This window comes from Xenopus laevis, chromosome 8L (assembly GCF_017654675.1).
Source record: "Xenopus laevis strain J_2021 chromosome 8L, Xenopus_laevis_v10.1, whole genome shotgun sequence".
Classification (NCBI taxonomy): domain Eukaryota; kingdom Metazoa; phylum Chordata; class Amphibia; order Anura; family Pipidae; genus Xenopus; species Xenopus laevis.
The window spans coordinates 74,205,641-74,225,866 of NC_054385.1; the positions used below are offsets into that span (position 1 = coordinate 74,205,641).

The following is a 20,226-nucleotide window of genomic DNA, read 5'->3' on the forward strand; positions in this document are numbered from 1 at the left end:
GACTATCTTTTTTTGTTAGTGTGCTTTTAAATGATTATTTAAAAATGATATTTCTGCTTCCCCTCCACAAGTCTTGCATTTACCGATAACACTTAAAACAGAGTGGTAAGTGTAGTCCATCTGGGTACAGGCGATAGATTTTTAGATTGTGTGCTGGCAGTGTAAATCTGGGGCTTCAGGGTGTCAGTTCTATCTTGTTTATATGTATTTTTTTCCATGTATTTTTTTTAGGTAAATCTGAGAGAGACAAGCAGGAAAAAAGGTCTAATTATTCTGCTGATTGCTAGAACTGGCTGACTATTTAGTTTCATTATCCATAAGACGCATTATTTCACCCCATCACTGTAAAAGTGGACGAGAGTGTGCAGGAGGGAGAGGAGGAGGGGGCTTTAATAGCAGTGTGATCAGATCCACAACCTCTCCCGCTCCTGTCTCTTTAAAGAGGGGCGTGTGCAAGGCGTTTTTTAGGGCGTGGCCGGTCCTAAAGTGTGTGGATTCCAAAGCTTCCCTGGCAGTGTGAGGTTGAAGCTGCTCCGCACACAGGACGTTCATTTCCCGGCGGCCAGGTCAGCATCCAGGGTTTAACACATGGACTGGGGAGGGGGAGAAAGTCAAACACAGCAGAAAGGACTTAGCACCTAATGGTAGTCACTACCATTATTCCTTCAACTAATAACACTTCTATTTCCTGTAACAATTTGTACTTCTGCGTGTACCTGATGTAGGCATCTCCCCAAAAATACCTGTGTACCCCTACGTCTTCTCATTTATGTGTCAGTCTGTTATGCTTGCCTTCAGTTAATTTGTTTTCTGTGTTAGCCTTATAAATATATAGGATTTATGCTGCACGCACATGTGTATAAATATGCTTACATACACACACATATATTTATATATATATGTTTTAGACACACACACATATGTGCATATATATATATATATATATCTATATAAATACACAGCAGTGCTTTCACCCTTCACACACTTAAGGACCAGAAAATGATGTCATTTGGAAGTAAAGTATGATGACTTTGATGATTCTGTAGGTGACTGTGATATTGCTGTGCTCCCTCCCTCTCTTATTCCCCCTCTCTATCCACATGAAACACAAAAAAAAGAGCCAGAACTTTTTTCCCCCCAAAGAAAAAAAATTCTGTTCTTTTCCCATCGAATAAATACAATTTTTTTAAATATATAATTCTCCAACTCTCTCATAAACTATTTTTTAGGCAATAGGGAGCAGATCTTGCGTTGGATTAGACACAGCACTTGTATTTAATTCTAAGACTATATCTAATATCGAGGTTGTCTTTTCTTGTTGCCATTTATATAATGCCACATGAAATTGTAAATCACGAAAAATGATTCTCGGTGTATTTTGAGGAATGGGGAATTATAATATATTTCTACTTTTATATATGTCTTGTTATATATATATATATATGTGTGCGTGTGTGCATTTATGTATATATATATTTTAGATAAAAAAAAGATATATTTCGTCTAAAAAATGGGCCAATTCGTGAACAGGGAGATGTCGGGGGGAGGAATTAGCCAAAGGGATGGACTGGTTGCGAGGAAACCTAGCGTGAAATTAAAGATACCTCCATTTTCTTCATAGACGCTGATACATTTGCTCATTTTTTTTTTGTTTTCGCTTATTCAAATTTATTTTTTCTATAAAAAACAGAAAATTTAAATGCATCTTCTTCACATTTGTTGGGGGATTGACATTCGAAGACAAAGCTTTTTTAGTTTTTTTTTGTTGTTTTCCCATTTCAGTGTTTTCTGCTTTTTTTTTGCTCCTTTTCAATTTGATTTGAAAAATATATATTTTGTTCAAACCAGATCATTCATTTGGAAGTGGAGACACCAAGATATTTAAAGGAAGAATTGGATTTGTTTTAAAATGCTTAGGATACTGACTATCATTTTTGTTAGTGTGCTTTTAAATGACTATCTAAAAAATTATATTTCTGCTTCCCCTCCACAAATCTTGCATTTACCGATAACACTTAAAACAGAGTGGTAAGTGCAGTCTGGGTACAGGCGATAGATTTTTAGATTGTGTGCCTTTTGACTGGCAGTGTAAATCTGGGGCTTCAGGGTGTCAGTTCTATCTTGTTTATCATGTATTTTTTTCCATGTATTTTTTTGAGGTAAATCTGAGAGAGACGAGCAGGAAAAAGGGTCCAATTATTCTGCTGATTGCTAGAACTGGCTGCCTATTTAGTTTCATTGTACATGAGACGCATTATTTCCCCCCATCACTGTAAAAGTGGACGAGAGTGTGTGTGTGCAGGAGGGAGAGGAGGAGGGGGCTTTAATAGCAGTGTGATTAGACCCACAGCTGCAAAACTGAGATATCAGGAGCCCTAACAATCACACACTCACACACATATTTTTTGGGATGGATTAGCAAACTGATTCTGTAATGTTGTTTTCCATTGAGTTTTGGTTATTTTACATTTTGTTTCAGGATTTTCACGCGCAACCCTCTACTTAATTCAATTGCACATCCCACTTTGAACCCCATTATTCGGTATGGCTTTAGAATATTTAATGGTCGTGAATTTTTGCGTGTTGCAGTTATGTTGAGGGGGATGGATACACACAAAGAATCACGTTCTCCCCCTCGTGAAGAATGTTTTTCCCCCCTCCACCTTTCGCCCTCTCCTGGTGCAATGTACAACATGTTATGCTTTGCCAAAGTGGATCGTCGGAGGGTGTGTGTGTGGGGGGCTGTGGTAGGGGGAGGAGAGAGGCAGTGATGGGGGAAAGACAAGGGAGGAGAAGGGGACGAATGTGGAACCCAACGCCATTTTCCCTGCCGTGTTCGGCATTCTGTCGCAATTTGTAGAAAATGGGGGTCATCGGTATTATGGGGGTCTATGACTAAGAAGCTGGCAGAATTGAAAAATAGACTCAGGGCTGAAGCTTCATTGGAAGGACAAGCGTGTAGTGATAATGATTATGGGTAACCATCCATGAAATGTTGGCTAAGAAGATGAACAGGCACTCTTTGCCTAGCCTGAAGCATTGATGATAACATGTTTGAGAAGGTGGGGGAGGAATATGATGGCAATTCGTGCAACACCCCCAAATGTCTGACCCTTTGTCCCCCATAATTCTTCTTTAGCAGAGCCTTAAATAACTATTCACTTAAATGGAAAACACAGGGGTGTTCTTAGATATCTCTCATGGGGTCCATTCCGGTATTTATCTCATAAGGCGTCGAGAGGGCTCAGTACTAGAATATATTAAAAGCTTGCGCAGTAGCGCAGAGAATTGTCAAACTCAACGCGTGTTCAGACACCTCCCCCTTACCTCATCGCTTTGCTTTTTTCCCATCAAATGATTTTAAATGCTTTTTATTTGACTCTTTCATTGCTGAATGGGTGTACAAGGTGTTGCAAGGTGTTGGAAGGAAAATCATTTAGTGCATGTTTATTTTCAGAAACATTACATTCATTAGGTCTCTTTCATTGATCCTATACATTTTTCTACTCATTGTTACTGGTAGATTCCATAATGTCAGATAAACTGTAGGACTTTTGCTTCCGTTCATTGTGCAAATCCATAGGCTTCCCGTCTTGTAGGGTTGTAGTGTTTAGGCTTGATAATGATACCTGCTGCCTCTTCTCATCAGATGGCTGACACTAAAAAGCATATTAAGAGATTTATAATAAACTGGAAAGGGTCAGGGATTTTTTTTCCAAACAGAGCCTCTTGCCCATGCAAACAAGATGCGTTTCGTGCAAGCAAAATGCTGGCATTAAGGAAATAGAGGAAACCGACTCTTCCCATTTCACTGGTTGCACAGTGTTATTTAATTATGCTTTGGCTGTAGTGCAGTGTTTCATACTTGGTTTGCCATAGCCAGAGAGAGGATCCTTGCACTCTCTCTATATTTTCTGTGTACCTTTCTTTTCTGCTGTTATGGTTCTGTATGTGCTTGTGTTTATTTTACCATTTTATGCAGAGTAGTAATCACTTCCTGATTAGCTGCATGATGAATGATTGCTGAAGAGGAATTTTTGTTATTTGAAATTACTATTCAGTATTCTGTGATTTCCTCCCAGTCACTGCAGACTGCTAGTGAGCACCTGTCTATTAAAAGAATGAAGGCCTCTCAGAAATCTTAAAATCAGATGAGGTTATTGGCAGTGTAGCTAATACAGAAAATATTGCATTCCTTCCTTATGGTGTTGCACTTTATCTCTCGTTTACTTTCTATTAAAAAATACTCTTTAGTGCCACTACTTTATACATTGTAATATTGTACACGTGCACGTAACATATTTCCAAAACGTCCTTACACAACTTTGCGAGTTTATGGATCATACATTATATTAAAGTGACCATGTTTGGTGCATTTTAGCAATTTTTTAAATTTTTTTTATAAATTGTCCCTATATGTAATGGGCATTATAGGTTGGAGTTGCTTCCATTCAACTGCACACATATCTTCATACATTATGATTCTACTACCTTCCCTGTGACGCCTGTTGGATTGTGTGACCTAGATCCTAGATTTATAAAAGTGGTGCTAGTCGCTCCCAGGCTGGTTTTCTCAATATCAGATTGTATAGTTCATTGCATGTTATGTCAGTATGGCAACAGGTGTGATGCTTTTTGATCCTATTAGAAGCTGTAATTTGGCACCCAGCATAATTTTAGTCTTGACTTTTTATTGGGAAGCATTTGTAGAGTTTCCTGCTTTGACACTTGTGTATAAATTTGTTTTAAGGACATTCACTTCTATATTGCTGTTGTACAGCATTGTGTACCTTGCTTTGTTAATAACATACAAACAATAATATCATGACATTTATTAAGGCAATACACATAGAACAAAGTAATGATGTGGTGGGAAAACAAAGTGGAGGTAAAAGTGATTGGAAGAGTCATACAATAAACTGAAAGAGGAACTAATACAACATATGAAACAAGTGAAACACTAAATAAAGTTTGGATTTAGGGTTCATGAAGAGAGATGCACTGAATTGATGCACAAGGGCAGTGAGGCAAATGGGTAAATACATTGAGGAGAATGATGCTCAATGGAGAGGGACACCTCAGGGAAAGACACGGGGGGGGGGGAAGCAAACTAGAAGGGTGATTTCAAGGGCAGAGACAAACAGGGGAAGACAACTAAGAGATGTAATACTGTATACATTAGAATGTATAGGAATGGACTCATAGGAAAAGAAAGGCACAAGGTTGAGCGATACATTGGGAGAGAGATTAAAGTACCACAGCCATGTAAATGAGCCTTTATTGAGGGTGCTGGTTGAAAATACACAGAGCATGGAAAGAATTCAGACTCTCAAACCAGAGGCTAGGTACTCTGTATTGCCATCATTCTCTTGTTCTTTCATCATAAGTCTCTAAAAATAGACTTTACTGCTCTGAAAACTGTGCTCCTTTGTATCCGTGTAATGCATTTTTTGTTCTCTCTCTCTTCCGCTACCATTGTTGCATTCAGATTTCATTTATTCTCTCCATGTATTTTTTGACTTTATTCTTTTCTTGACCTTCTTCTTTTTTTCTTTACACAAACTTAACTGTTTTTCCTGTACTCATACTTTTCCCTTGCCTCTAAGCGCTTTGGAGGTGATTGGTCAGTCTGCGCTGCTTTCTGTAGCTCTATAGACTCGTTGTGAGTTGAGGTAATTGGTGTAGATGTGTAATCAATGTGTCGGCAAGTCCCCCGGGTGCTTGGTATATCACCTGGCTATGATTAAAGAGGGGTCACAGCAACACGTCACTTTCAGCACAAGCGGAAGAGAGGCACTTAACAAATTTGATAGCCAGTTGCAGTGCTTTTATTTGGCATTATGGACTGTGTTGTGTTCCTTTGAGCCTAACTAGATATCATTTTGCTCTGCTCAATCCAGTGCTTGGTTAAAGAGCTGACATTCCTGTATTTGTATCTCATGTGGCAGAATCTTAAGAGTTAATTTAGTGTAGCAGAGAGTAGGTCATTAGCCACGGGCAGTGTGGTGGGCTTGTCTGGGTTACTGTGAGGGGAAATATTAATGTGAGCTGACAGCACACATTGTCTGCCACCCCAGCTATGAAAAATCAGTGCATGATGGGAAGCTCACCTCATTTTTTCCCCTGCAGCCCTCTCTGCTATTTCAGTTGGTGAAAGACACAGCCTTGTGTGCTACAGTCGTAGTCCATTTCAGTTCTGATCAGAAAACATATACTTGCTCGCAGTGCATCTTGAGTTGCCAGTGAATTAGCTCTAATGGTAAACTACTCCTGCTTTTTCTGTGCTATACAGAATTTTAAAGGGGTTGTTCATCTTTAAGTTAACTGTTAGTATGATGTAGAGAGTGATATTCTGAGACAATTTACAATTGGTTTTCATTTTTGATTATTTTTCTTTTTTGAGTTATTTAGCTTTTTATTCAGCAGCTCTCCAGTTTGCAATTTCAGCAATCTGGTTGCTAGGGTCCAACTTACTCTAGCAACCATGCATTGACTTAAATAAGAGACTGTAATATAAATAGGAAAGGCCAGAATAGAAAGATGAGGAATAAAAAGCAATAACAATATATTTGTAGCCTTACAGAGCATTTGTTTTTTAGATGACCCCCATTTGAAAGTTGGCAGGAGTTGGAAGAAGAGGACAAATAATTAAAAAAACTATAACAAATAAATAATGAAGACCAATTGCAAAGTTGCTTAGAATTAGCCATTCTATAACATACTAAAAGTTAACTTAAAGGTGAACCCCCTTTCTAATTTCTAATACTTAAAAGGATATACTCTAGCCCTATGAGTCCAGGCCCGGACTGGCAATCTTTAGGTTCTGGCAAATGCCAGAGGAGCTGCTGCAAGTTGCCATAAACAGTCACTATGTATTGGGCTGGTCAGGGGCTGTTTAGGTCTCTTTGTACTTGAAATACCAGGGCCTATTTTGACTTCCAGTCCAGACCTGTATGATTCTGTATATTTTGTACCACATTAAAGGTCATAATTACTTTAGTGTATTATATTAAATTATATATAGGGGCTTCCATGAGACCTGGACGGTCAGTTCTAAAGCAAGGCAGTATGAGTCAGTGCTAACTTATAGCATGCTGCCTTGAGTCGAATAATTTACGTAACCATTTAAGTACCAGCATTCAGAACCTTTTTCTATGTCCTCTGTAGACTAACTGTCCCTAAAGTAATTCTGCTGACGACAGTCTGCTACCAGTTAAAGCTGACGACAGTCTGCTACCAGTTAAAGCTGACATGATTCAGCCTGCTTGACTGTGGAAGTGTTCACGTGTCTATAGGTTCTGATGTAATGCTGTGTATTCTTGTACAAGAAGCATGTCAATATGGTAAAATATTTGTCATGGAGGCACCCATATGTAATAAACAGAGCAAATACATATACTGTAAATGCTGAATTAAGAATGTAGTTTTTAATAAAATATATAGATTTGGCAAGAAAATGGTCTGTACATGATATATGCCCTTTTAGTATATAAAGAAGCATGCTTTGTTTTCTTTGCATTTGTGGAGATTGCTTCATACTTTCCACAAAGCTACCTTTAATTTCAGTATCCAGTGTACCTAAATATTTGACACCCCCAGTAGTCGCTGAACTGATGTGCTCCTGTTAGCTGAAAAGTCTGGGGTCGTACTGTATAAGCACCACACCATGACTTTATTCCTCTTTTTAGATCTTCTCTTTATCCTTGGGACAGATGTACATGCACAGTAGAGTGAATATGCCATCTTTTTGCTTCCAAGTTTTTCTTTTCATTCTGTTGCACGTGTGCACCTGAGGTGACACAGTAGAAGAAGATCCAGAAGAAGAAGATATCAGCATGGAGCTCCTGCAGTAGAACCCGGGGCTGGTGCACATTAAGCAAACATTTTGGCACCCCCAGTAACTCTCTCTTTCCTTCTGCTTTAAAATGTTATTCCAATAGTAACAAGGCCATAAGGAAAGACTTGCACATCTGTTTGCTCTTTTGAGAAATGGATTTAAGGGCAGAATTCTGTTGGAACAGCACTATTAACTGATTCATTTTGAAAAAAAAAATTCTTCCCATGACAGTATCCCTTTAAATATAAATGCTATATGCATTGTATACTAGTGTAGTAGAGGAGGGGAAAAGAAGACTTACAAGGAGCAGGTGTCCTGACAGAAGCTGTGGGTTCATACCTGGCTGCCAAGTATTGATTGTGAAATGATTGAAGGCACGTTGGAATTAGGAATGGCTGGCAGCGCGTCCTGCTTTTAATGTGGTTCTTGGCAGAGCAGCAAGTCTACAGAAGAGAAACATGAAAATGTAAAGGCAGGAAAAAGACAGATAGGCCCATCTAGTCTGTCCAGTTTCTCTTTGTAGTGTGAAACTAGTTTTTGCTTGTCCTTGCTGGGCTTTGCGGTGTTCATGTATCCCACTATTTTTAAACATTTTATTGTTAGAGATGACTTGCCTTTCATTAAATATTGCTTCCCAACAATAACTCTTGATAGCATTTTCCATCAAAGATACTAACCAGTCTCCACACTTCTTGGGTACACATTTATATGGACTGTTACAATTTTGCAACATTTATTTGATAGATTTCCCCCCCACCCCTTCCTAGAGCTGCTTTAGAAGGTGAAAAATGACACTTAACACTTCAATATTAGAAACAGTCATACAAAGAAAATAGTAAGTAATTGCAAAAAGTCTTTATTTCTGGTAAACTATCTGAAATCAACTGAACAGAAAAAAGTGTTGGAAGGTTAACAACCCTTTAACCCCTTTATTTCACATGCAACTTTAAGTGGAGGCATAGTGCATTGTAGCCACCATTTACACTATCAGATACGCTTTATTATTACAGTTGAACTGCATGTTCCATGATAGCTTTCAGTTTTAAAAGCTTGGTTTGTTCCCAGGGACACAAACTGCCAAACAGTTGCATACAAGGTATTACAAGAAGTATAAATGCCTAATGGGTCCATAAAATGGTTCATTTGTGGCAATAAATGGGGTGGTAACTTTAGCAGTTTATTATTTATTAACATCAATTCTGTAATAATAATTTTGTTCTGACCGGTTCGAATTTACATTGTATCCAGTTGCACCCTTTTTCTCCAGTCCTCCCAGTAAAGGCAACATAATACCATCCCATGTAAGACTAGTCTGCCTGTCTCACACCACTGCTCAGAGATCATCTTACAGTAACTTGGATCTGCTTCCATACATACTGAATAAAAAATAAGCAACAGTTTATCTCTGGTTACCACTCTGGTCCCTGTGTTAGCAGACTGCTGCTCCTTGGGAAATACCAGAGAGGTACAGGTAAATGCTGTAGGAAGGAAACTGGCCCATTCCAAGTGTGCTATGTGATATGAGTTCACTGTACATGTAATATGTCAGAGGATAATTACAGTCTTTCTTACTTAATACTTCTTTTTCTGCTCAACTGTTGGGTTAAAAGGATACTGTTGTCACATAGTTATACAATTTTTATTATAAAATCTGTTTTACAAGAAGGTATAATAATACTGTGTTACTTTTGTAACTTTAGACACAAGTTCCAGACTGAGCAGTTAATGTTCTAGTACTCCAGAATGTTTGGTTTGAGTTTCTTTTTTATTGGTTTAAAGAGTTTTCCCTATGGAGAAACTCAGGGATAAAATCCTAGAGGTACGAAGCAGCAAAATAGAGAGGTTTAAGACGAGAGATGGCAGTGTGTATGGAAGATAATCCTCAGGCAGCATGATGAATCAACAGGGTTAATTGTCATGTCATCTGTATCAATGGTTAATGGCAGTAAAAGGTCATCTCTGCAATATTTAACTGGGAAAGGCTTTTGTCAGGGTTCAACACAGAAGGGAAATAGAATGACACTGCTTACTAAATATACATGCCAATATACCCCCCGTATAAGCAAGGAAAGACATTGTAAACATGACCTTTATGAGAAGGTGAGCACCACCTAGACTCTGGGTTGGCAGTAGATGTTATGCACTTGGACTTTGCTAAGTTCCATGAAGGATGCTGTTACTTTGTAGAACGATCTAACCAAACTAGAAAACTGGTTAGCAAAATGACGAATGAGGTTCAGTGTTGATAAGTGCAAGTTAACGGAACAACAAAAAAGTGAAAGTGTTGTAACGTAATGGAAATATAATGTTCTGTTGCAATGCACTGGTACAATTGGTGTGTTTGCTTCAGATATTCACTATAGTTATATAAACAAGTTGTTGTGAAGCTATGGGAGCAGCCATTGAAAGCTGAAAAAGAGAAAAGGCACAGGTTATACAGAGCTTAACTGCTATATACTGTGTAGCCTGTGCTAGAATGGCTTCTACCATGGCTATACAGCAGCTTGTTTGTATTAACTATAGTATTGTGTCTGAAGCAAACACACTAGTTTGACCAGTGCAGGGCAACAGTACATTATATTGTGATTCTTAGAAGACACCTTTTTTAGGTGTTACAGTTCCTTTAATTGAGAAGAATCCAGGGATTTTTTTTGGATAACAAGCTATGTAACTCTAGGCAGCTACTAAAGCAAATTAAGTGCTGTCTTGCAAAAAAGGGCATTAACTCGAGGGATTAAAAATAATATTGCCTCTTTAGGTCCTTGGTTAGGCCTCACCTAATGAATGCAGTGCAGTTTTTGGGATCCAGTCTTTAAAGGAGAAGGAAAGGCTTTGTACACTTGGGGGTGACAAATGTAAGTGATTGTATTGACTTACCTGAAACCCTAGGCGGGTGCTCCTATCAGCAGAAAACTGCAACGGTCAGGGGTTATACCAGTGAGCACCACGGAGAGATCCTCTTCCGTCTTCCTCTTTCCTTTGCGCGGCTGTGCATGCGCAGTAGAACGGAAAGCCGAACTGCGCATGTGTTTGCCCCGGTAAATTTGAAGTATGAAAGACGCTAAAAGAGGATTGCTCCGTGGTGCTCACTGATATAACCCCGGACCGTTGCAGTTTTCTGCTGATAGGAGCATTGGCCCAGGGGTTTCAGGTAAGTAAATACAATATTTAGGAGAAATTATCGGCTCAGTCCCCAAAGTAAATGAAAATAAATCAATCAATAAATAAATTGAATAAATTCACTTAATAGCTCACCCAGCACAGAGCCAGACCCAGGTGTAAAAACCCTGGGTCTCTCGTTTGTAGGGTGTAGCTTCAACCAGTGTACGGCACAAAGTGTAAATCTCGGCAATCTTGTATAAAAGCCTTTCCTTCTCCTTTAAGAAGGATATTAATAATCTGGAAAGATTGCGGAGACGTGCAACAAAACTGGTAGAAGGTATAAAACAATAAAGCTAAAATGGTAGACTATCAAGGTTGGTGTTGTTTTCTCTGGAGAAGAGGCACTTGCGAGGGGGCATAGAAAACATGAATGCTACCCATTTAGACTTCATTGAATTTCATTTGAATCAGCAAGCAATCTCTTCTTCATTGTGAGTAAGGTTGTGGAATACCCTTCCAGGTGATGTTGTTATGGCAGATTATATGAAAGAGTGATATTCTGAGTCATTTTGTAATTGGTTTTCACTTTTTATTATTTGTGGTTTTTGAGTTTATTAGCTTTTTATTCAGCAGCACTCCAGTTTGCAATTTCAGAAATCTGGTTGCCAAGGTCCAAATTACCCTAACAACCATGCATTGATTTGAATAAGAGATAAAAGACTGAAATATTAAGAGAGGTCCTGAATAGAAAGATGAGTAATAAAAAGTAGCAATAACAATACATTTATAGCCTTATAGAACATTTGTTTTAGGTGGGGTCAGTGACCCCCATTTGAAAGCTGTACAGAGTCAGAAGAAGAAGTAAAATAATGAAAAAACTATAAAACCTAAACAATGAAGGCCAACTGAATAGTTGCTGAGAATTAGCCATTTTATAATATACCAAAAGATAACTTAAAGGTGAACCACCACTTTAATGCCTTTAAAGTTGCTGAGAATTAGCCATTCTATAATATACCAAAAGTTAAATTAAAGGTGGTCTCACGCGTACTCATAGGAATACTCCCACAGATACTCCTGGTAGCTCAGAGAAAGTTTTGGGGGTGAACACTTATTTGATAGCCTAGATATTTTAAGGCCCCCATACACGGGCCAATAAAAGCTGCCGACAGACCAAGCCGGCAGCTTATTGGCCTGTGTGTGGGGCCATCCGACGGGCGTCCCTGATCCATATCTGGCAGAGAGTTGGCCAGATGTAGATCGGTCAGGGGTAAAAATCATGTTGGATCATGGCCGCATCTGTTCATTGATGCAGTCCCACGATCCGACCGCCCGTATTGCTTCCATTCTGATCCGTTTGTTGGGCCCTAGGGCCCACGATCAGATCAGCACGATATCGCCCACATCAATATAGGCATCGGGGCTATCAAATTATAAAATATTGGATACAGTAATGTTTGCATATGTCTATAACCTTTTTATGAGCTAAACCAGGCCCTAAATAAATACTGGGTCTCACTGATAATTATGTAGCAATGTTTACTTCCTGCACTTTATCTTCTTTGTGTACACCCTTGTAGCCCTGGTGTGGTGTTATTTCAGGACTTTCTGTTTTTCTACACATGTCAATACCTGCATTATTTACTTTACAAGCTTTTCAGTATTAGTTCAGAATTAGTTTGTGATTGCCTCAGTCCTCTAAGCAAAAACTATGGCAGTAAAAACACCCCTCTCTGCCAATAGTCCCTTCCCATTCCGCCTGTGTTTGACAGATATTAGTGCTGTCAAGAGTGTATTGATTGGGGACTCAGAAGTCAGTGTTCTGAAGTTATACCTGTGTGATAAAGCTAATGTCTGGCATAGGCAGTGTGTTTCCAGTTCATTTGAACGGGAAGTGAATGCCAGAGGAGATGGACATTTTTTTCTTTTGGTTTAACTTATTGATTTATAGCAGCCGATGATACTTGATCCTCTTCTGTCTAGTGCTCATAATGAACAAAGTACTGCCTGCACTGTACTTTTCCTGGTGCTCCCTACTATATATTATATTTATTCTGCTACCAGGTGTTTTTTACCCCCTACTATTTGCTGCACATACAGTGTATTTTCTGTTCTAAACGTAATGCATGTGTCACTATCGTTCATAATGGAAGAACAAACAGTTTTTTATTTATATCCCCTCCAAGATGCCCCAACTCAAGCCATATCAAGGCTCTGACATTTCTGAAATAAATTAATGGAAAGAGGGTTTTGTCACTCACTCTAGGCTGAGGAGCTCATATATTCATTAGACTGGAGTACTATTTACATTTGTACTCAAGCCTATAGAAAGATCATCCAGCACCAGCCTAGCAAGAACTACACTCCTACAAACAACTGACAGGTTTGTCCTAAGCTCACTTGGGCAAGTTTGGTTGTGGATAATTTAAAATAACCAATACTGTAGTCTTGCATTAGTGATAATAACACATTCTAATGTTTTATAGGAACATGTCAGTAGTACTTTAACTTATTTGCTACTTTGCCTCTGTGTTCTTATATGATTTAAAAAGTGTGTTACAAAAAGCAAAGACATTCTTATAGTTATCCTATCTATTCATCTGTTCATCCATCTAACGCTTATTTTCATTTTCTGTTTTAGATCATCTCAAGTTTGAATCTAGATTATCTACATTTGAAAGATTGAAAGGTTTCACGTCAAGTCCTGCTTATGTACTTCTGTTGCGTGAATAGCTTGGGATGCTGGATAAAAAGTTCAGCTACTGAAGTTTAAATTAGGATCTTGGCCTTTTTATTTTTGAATAAAACACCAGGCTCTGTCCCCTCACACTATTCTCTCTTGTCTGCTTTCCTTTACTATTCTTGAAATCACCATGTCCACCAACATGCACTCCCTTAGTCTTTGTCTACGGCTAAGTTTATTAATCTGTTCGTTCTTGGGCCTAAGTTTAGGATTAGAGTTTATGGGCCTGCCCAGTCAGTGGGCACGTTATTTGCGTTGGGATGCCAGCACTCGCAGCGATCTTAGCTTCCAGCTCAGGACCAATGTTTCTGCTGGTCTTCTGCTCTACTTTGATGATGGAGGCATTTGTGACTTTCTCTGCCTTTCATTGGCTGATGGACATGTTCAACTGCGTTTCAGCATTGATTGTGCAGAGAATGCTATTGTAAGTGACAAGAAAGTTAATGATGGTGGTTGGCACTTCCTAATGGTAAGCCGGAACAGGCTGAGAACCACACTAGTTTTGGATGGAGAAGCTAAGCCTGGAGAAGTCCGACCCCAAAGACAGCACATGAATATTGTCAGCGACTTATTTGTTGGAGGAGTTCCAGGTGATATGCGTCCTGGTGCTTTGACCCTTGGTTCTGTCAGGGATATGTCTGCATTTTCTGGATATCTGCTTGATATTAAATATGGGAACACAGAGCCAAGGCTCCTGGGAAGTCATGGAGCTCGTCTGGACCTAGAGGGGCTTTGCACAGAGAATCCATGTGAGAATGGAGGAGCTTGCATACTGTTAGATGGAGAACCTACCTGTGATTGTACAGCCACTGGATATGTGGGAAAATTCTGCTCAGAAGGTAAGTTAGAGTTGAGGGCTCTGTAGGACTGGATTTGAAAGCAATAATATCAAAAGAAAATGCATTCACACTAACATCTCTAATCTTTGATGTTATGTTTATTCTGCTTGGTCTAAGTCTAAGTATAAGCTTAGTAACAGATCTAAGAATTTGCAGCTTTTGTTTTGCTAGTAGAGAATACATAAAAAACGGACTTAAATGGCATTCATCACATTTTTTCTCTTCCAAGCTTCGCCAGTGCTTCTTTTTTTGTTTATCATTCCCTTATATTATATCTTCCAAAACTGGCAGTCCTTCCATAAGCCAATTAGAATACACTTCTCATATCTATGTAAATCTATATAAATACTGTGTTAGCTAATCCCATTGTGTGTTCAGGGTGCTATTGATTTTGATTAATCAACAGAAAACTGCTGCACTAAGTTTGTGTGAGGGCACATGATGTGCAGTATCAGCTTCTCTCTTTCTGCGGTTTCCCTGCGGATTGAGAGAAGCCGATACATTCCCATCCGCTTAGCCAGGGGTCCCCTACCTTTTTTACCCGTGAGCTACATTTAATGTAAAAAGAGTTGGGGAGCAACACAAACATGAAAAAATAAGGCTGGCAATTTGGTAGCCCCTATGTGGACTGGCAGCCTACAGGAACCTCTACTTTCAGTATACTTATTTTTCATGCAATTAAAACTTGCTTCCAAGCCTGGAATTCAAAAATAAGCACCAGCTTTGAGAGCAATATCCAAGGGGTTGGTGAGCAACATGTTGCGCATGAGCTACTGGTTGGGGATCACTGCGCTTAGCTGTTTCTCTGCACTGACAGGCACAGTGTTGACCTGCATGCAGACACATTGCTGATCTAATCAGGTAGACCTGCACCACTTTTGTGACCTGTTATTTGCACTGGAAGCGACACCCTGCACCCTTCTCAGAACTGCAGCTCAATCCAACCTAAAACAGCTTTATCTGCAACCCAACCCCACGTTGCAAGTGATATCATCATAAAATAGAAGTGATGACATCATAGACCCAGAGCTGACTAGTTTAGGGGCTGGGGAAGGTGTGAAGGTATGTGGAGATCTTATTTCCCTGACCCATGGCACCGATACCCACATTAAAATTTCAGACCTGCAACCCATCCAAAAACAGTGAAAGTAACAGTGGGTATCCACCCTGCCCACCTACAAGACTGTAGTGCAAGGCACTGTGGGAACTGGACTCAACTCACGGAAAACTGACTACTGTTATATTATTTTAATGGTTTAACTCATCAAAATTATAAAATTAATGTTATTATGTAATGCAAAATATTTGGATTTACAAGTTTATCCCTGCTCCAGAGGATTTTGATGATATCACTAGTTTGATATTTATTCTGCAGTTACAATTAAAGCTTAAACAATTGTTTTTGTCAGTTTGTCTACACATATTATTGCTTTCACTTATGATCTAATCACAGGACTTATCTACAAATTATTGCATGCATAGGACTTATTATACCAGGGCAGGGGTATATCAATTGTATGGTAAGCTTAGCAGATCATTCAAAAAACCAGCACTAACCAATCAGAGACTTGAGGGGGGCACATGGGTCATAATTGTGTGCTTTTGAATCTGAGCTGTATGAGGATGAATTGCTAACTCACTGAACAGTTATGTCCCATGTGGCCCCTTAAAGTCACTGACTAACGCTGAAAAGCAGGAAGTAGTGTTCTGTTCTGTTAGACATCCGGTCACTCCAGCCTTTCTACATGACATTTTTGAAAAAACTAACTATATTAGAAACATTTTTTTTATTTTGCACAGCCTATCTATTTAACCAGTTCTTATCTTTACACTGAACTGTTCCTTTAAAGGTTGAGTTTGTGAGTTTTTATCTACCTCGATAAACTCAAAATTTTTAAAATTTGAACGTTTGTTGTGTTCCCCTGAAAAATTTGACACCAACCTCCAAAAAACTAATTTTTAAAGAAACCACAACTCAACCTTTAATAAATAACCCACTAATTGTTCCAATTACTGATATAATTTTAGAAATGGGTGACTTCTGTCTGTATGCACAAAAAGGTGCAATTACAAACTTTGCCTCAGAATTTGCACATAGGTGTGCAGTGTTTGGAAGCAAATTGTGTCATTGTTATGTTACAATGAAGATATGTGTGAGTAATGTAAGGCTGGAGATGCATTTATGTGAGCAGTGTTAAGATAGAGATGTGTTATGTGAGTGCAGTGTTGGGATGGCAATCTATATATAGGCAGTCTAGGGATGCAGATGTGTGTGTTTAATGATGTTTGGGTCGAGTTTCCCACTCCGTCCCCTCTATTTATAGACCTGCGCCCGCCCCACAGTAATGTCATGAAAACGCAAGACAGGGCAGGCGCAAGTCTATAAGTCTATAAATTCAGGGAATGGAAGCTGGAAGGCGACAGTGTGAGGTCGCAGGTGACTCGAAGATTTTTTTACAGTAGCCGGCCCCCAACTCACGGGTTTTGGGCTGGCCCGCACATCACTAGTGTATAACTGTCCAATGTTAAAATTAAGGTATGTGTAATTATTGTTATTGTATGTATGTGAACACATGTGAGCTGTTATAGGATGAATTGTGAATGTGCAGTTTTAGGATGGAGGCATATGTGTGAGCAGTGAAAGGATGCAAATTTGTGTGCCCACTGTCAGGCATCTCTATGAACAGTGATAGGATGGTAGGGATGCTCAACATTTTTAGATTTTGGATCCTTTGCAAAATATTCTACAAATGTCACAATTAGTTGTTTAGAACTTCACACTATTTAAAGGAGAACTAAAGCTTAACTAAAGAAGAAGAAGACTAGAAATGTTGTACATTATGTTTTGCGCTTCTGTACTAGCCCATGGCAATGATAATGGAAGGCTTGCCTTAATAACAGTATCTACAAAATGGCTCCTGCCTGCTTTCTAATTTTGATTTCCCAGGCTAAAGGAAACAAGATTCAAATAATTTATATAGTGTAATTAAAGTTAATTTTGTTTGACTAACATGATAAAATAGGATTTGGGATACGTTTTTCGGGTGATGGATCACTTTTAAGGGAGGACTAAACCCTAAAAATACAGCTAGAAATGCAGCATATTATATACCAAACTTACTGCACCAGCCTTAATGCTCTCTATAGCAATAATGATCTAGCCCTACATAGTTTTGCACAGGAGCTCACAATCTTGGGCATTAGGCATGCCAGTGACAATGCACATGCCCAGTGTGCTCTGGGTAGCTTAGAAGCTAAGTTTATGGGTTGTTGCAAACTATCAAACAGAAAATGAGGTTCACCTCTCATAGAAACAGATACTGCAGGGCTGATTGTTTAATTATGATGCAGAATGAACTGGTGTGTCTGCGCTGTCTTAATGTGAATCTAAATTAATTACTAATCAATGTATATAGTTAAGACAAACAGCATTGCATTTTGAAAAATATATTTTTTTTATAAGTGAACCAACAAGGTTCTTAGAATCAACAGTAAAGAAGATGGGGTGGGCATCTTTATAGAGATACAAATCTTCACTGCTAGAGGGATGTAGTTGCCTTGGTCTGGTACAGAACCCCAAAACATTATAAGCAGCATTTTTAACTGACTTTCAATTACGTTAATTTTAGGAAAGACTGTATTTACTTGGGGGTGCCAAAAGTTAGGCACCCCCCAAGTGATTGTATATACTTACCTGAAACCCCCAGGCCGGTGCTTCTAACAGCAGAAAAAAAGCACTGATCCAGTGGGTTCTTCCAGTGAGCACCATGGATCGATCAGCTTCTGGCTTCTTCTTTCTTCACGCAGTATTGCGAAAAGCTGAACTTTAATGAACAAGTCGGCTATTTCATTCTACTTCGCATGCGTCTGCCCTGGGAAATTTGAAGAAAGAAGAAGGAAGCCAATCGCTCCGTGGTGCTTGCTGGAAGAACCCCCGGACCGGTGAACTTTTCTGTTGATAGGAACACTTGCCCAGGGTTTCAGGTAAGTATATACAATCACTTTGGGTGCCTAACTTTTGGCACCCCCAAGTAAATAGGCCTTAACTTCTCATTTAAAAGAGAACCAAACCCTTTTTAAAAAATCCCCAATCTCCCTACCCTACATAGACCCCCCTCCCTGCTCCCCCCCCAGCCTAGGCGTTAGCGTGGGTAAATGGCCCTAACTCTTTACTTACCCCTCGTTGCAGATTCAGGGCATCAGAGTTCATGGGCGCCATATTCTTCTCTTCGGTAATCTTTGTGTGTTCTTCCGGCGCTTCTGCAATTTCCATGGCTTTCAGCACATGCGCAGTTGTTCGGAATAGGCGGATTGCGCCAACTACGCATGCGCTGACACGCTGCTCTCTTCTCGAAGATTGCAGAAGAAAAGAAGTTGGCGCCCGTGACCTCTAATGCCCTGAATCTGCAACAAAGGGTAAGTTAAGCTTTAGGAGCAAGGGTAACACCTAGGCTGGGAGGGGGGTCTATGTAGGGTAGGGAGGTTGGGGATTTTTAAAAAAGGATTTGAATTCAACTCTGTTGAACACTTGTCTGCGAGAGAATTCTGTTAAGATGAAGATGTGTGTGGGGCAATGTTAAAATGGAGTGGTGTTTGCATAAATGAGCAGTACTAAGTTGGTGGCATGTGTATAGCAAAATGTAAATGTTAATTTGTGTGATAATGGCGTAGAGGTTCAGTACAGCAACGTATTTTTCCATCACATATTTTAGCGAGCACACAGATTATGAGGATTAGTAATTCATTTGCTTTTGTGCTGTAAGGAGGTCAATCACGCACCCACCTCCAAATTCACATGACAATTTTATTGCTTACTCTACTGCGAGCAACACAGGCTGGGCTATTCTGCCACTGATTTTGTTGTATGTTTTGAAATTACACAAAATTTGCAGTCTGTTAATAGTATTCATTTCCCTCTTTTTTTCACTGCTTGGACTATATCAAGAGTGTTTGAAATATGCTTAATTTCCTGTGCACACATACGTGCTCTGTTAGATATATACACATGTGTATATCTATATATGTATATATATATATATATATATATATATATATATATATATATATAAATGTGTATATGTGTATATATATATATATATATATATATATATATATATATATATATATATAAAAATAAACACTGTATTTAATCAATCATACACTTTATAGTCAAAATTTTCTGGGCTCATTTGTGGCCTGTGAGCACTCAAACGTGATATGCATTGTAAAAATGCATAGTTTCATAATCTTGCATCAAATTCCATGCCAGTTGTGTGCTCACTGGCTGCAGACGTGTTACAAAGAGTGGAAGCCACTTGTGTGGATGCACAAATAAACAGCTCTGTGTGCCACTAGCTTAGAACAGTAGAATTGTATTCTCTGGAGTGGTAAGTTGTGCTCCAACATATAGCAGTCTGACAAGGTTGGCAGATAGCAATGTGTGTCAAGGTGTAAAGCTGACTTTAATTTGATGGAGCAGGGATAATAGTCTGGGGCTGTTTTCCATGGTTTTGGCTGGGACCCTGGTTCCAGAGAAAGAAAATTTTAAAGGATAAGGAAAGATTAATAAACTCTGGGGTGCCAAGATGTTATACATCTCCCCCCCCCAGTGTACTATATCGCCAACTCTTTTTATACTATGCAAACTATAGGAAAATTTTTGTAAATACTACAAAGTTACAGCACGTAGTGAGAGAGATCACCAG

At 39.1% G+C, this 20,226-nt stretch overlaps 1 protein-coding gene across 21 annotated transcripts in view; it reads left to right on the forward strand.

Annotated features, from left to right (window-relative positions):
• Positions 1–478: 478 nt before the first annotated feature.
• The window catches only part of nrxn3.L (neurexin 3 L homeolog), a 273,346-nt gene continuing 253,598 nt past the window's right edge, over positions 479–20,226 (forward strand). For 14 of the 21 annotated variants that reach the window (XM_041572976.1, XM_041572977.1, XM_041572983.1 and 11 more), the window contains exons 1-2: positions 480–566; positions 13,581–14,521. In XM_041572976.1, the coding sequence (XP_041428910.1) occupies positions 13,813–14,521 (709 nt within the window). In that variant the 5' untranslated portion in view covers positions 480–566; positions 13,581–13,812. Of the gene's footprint in view, positions 567–13,580; positions 14,522–20,226 lie in introns of all 21 variants that reach the window. The other 7 variants (XM_041572988.1, XM_041572989.1, XM_041572991.1 and 4 more) reach the window with 1 other exon arrangement.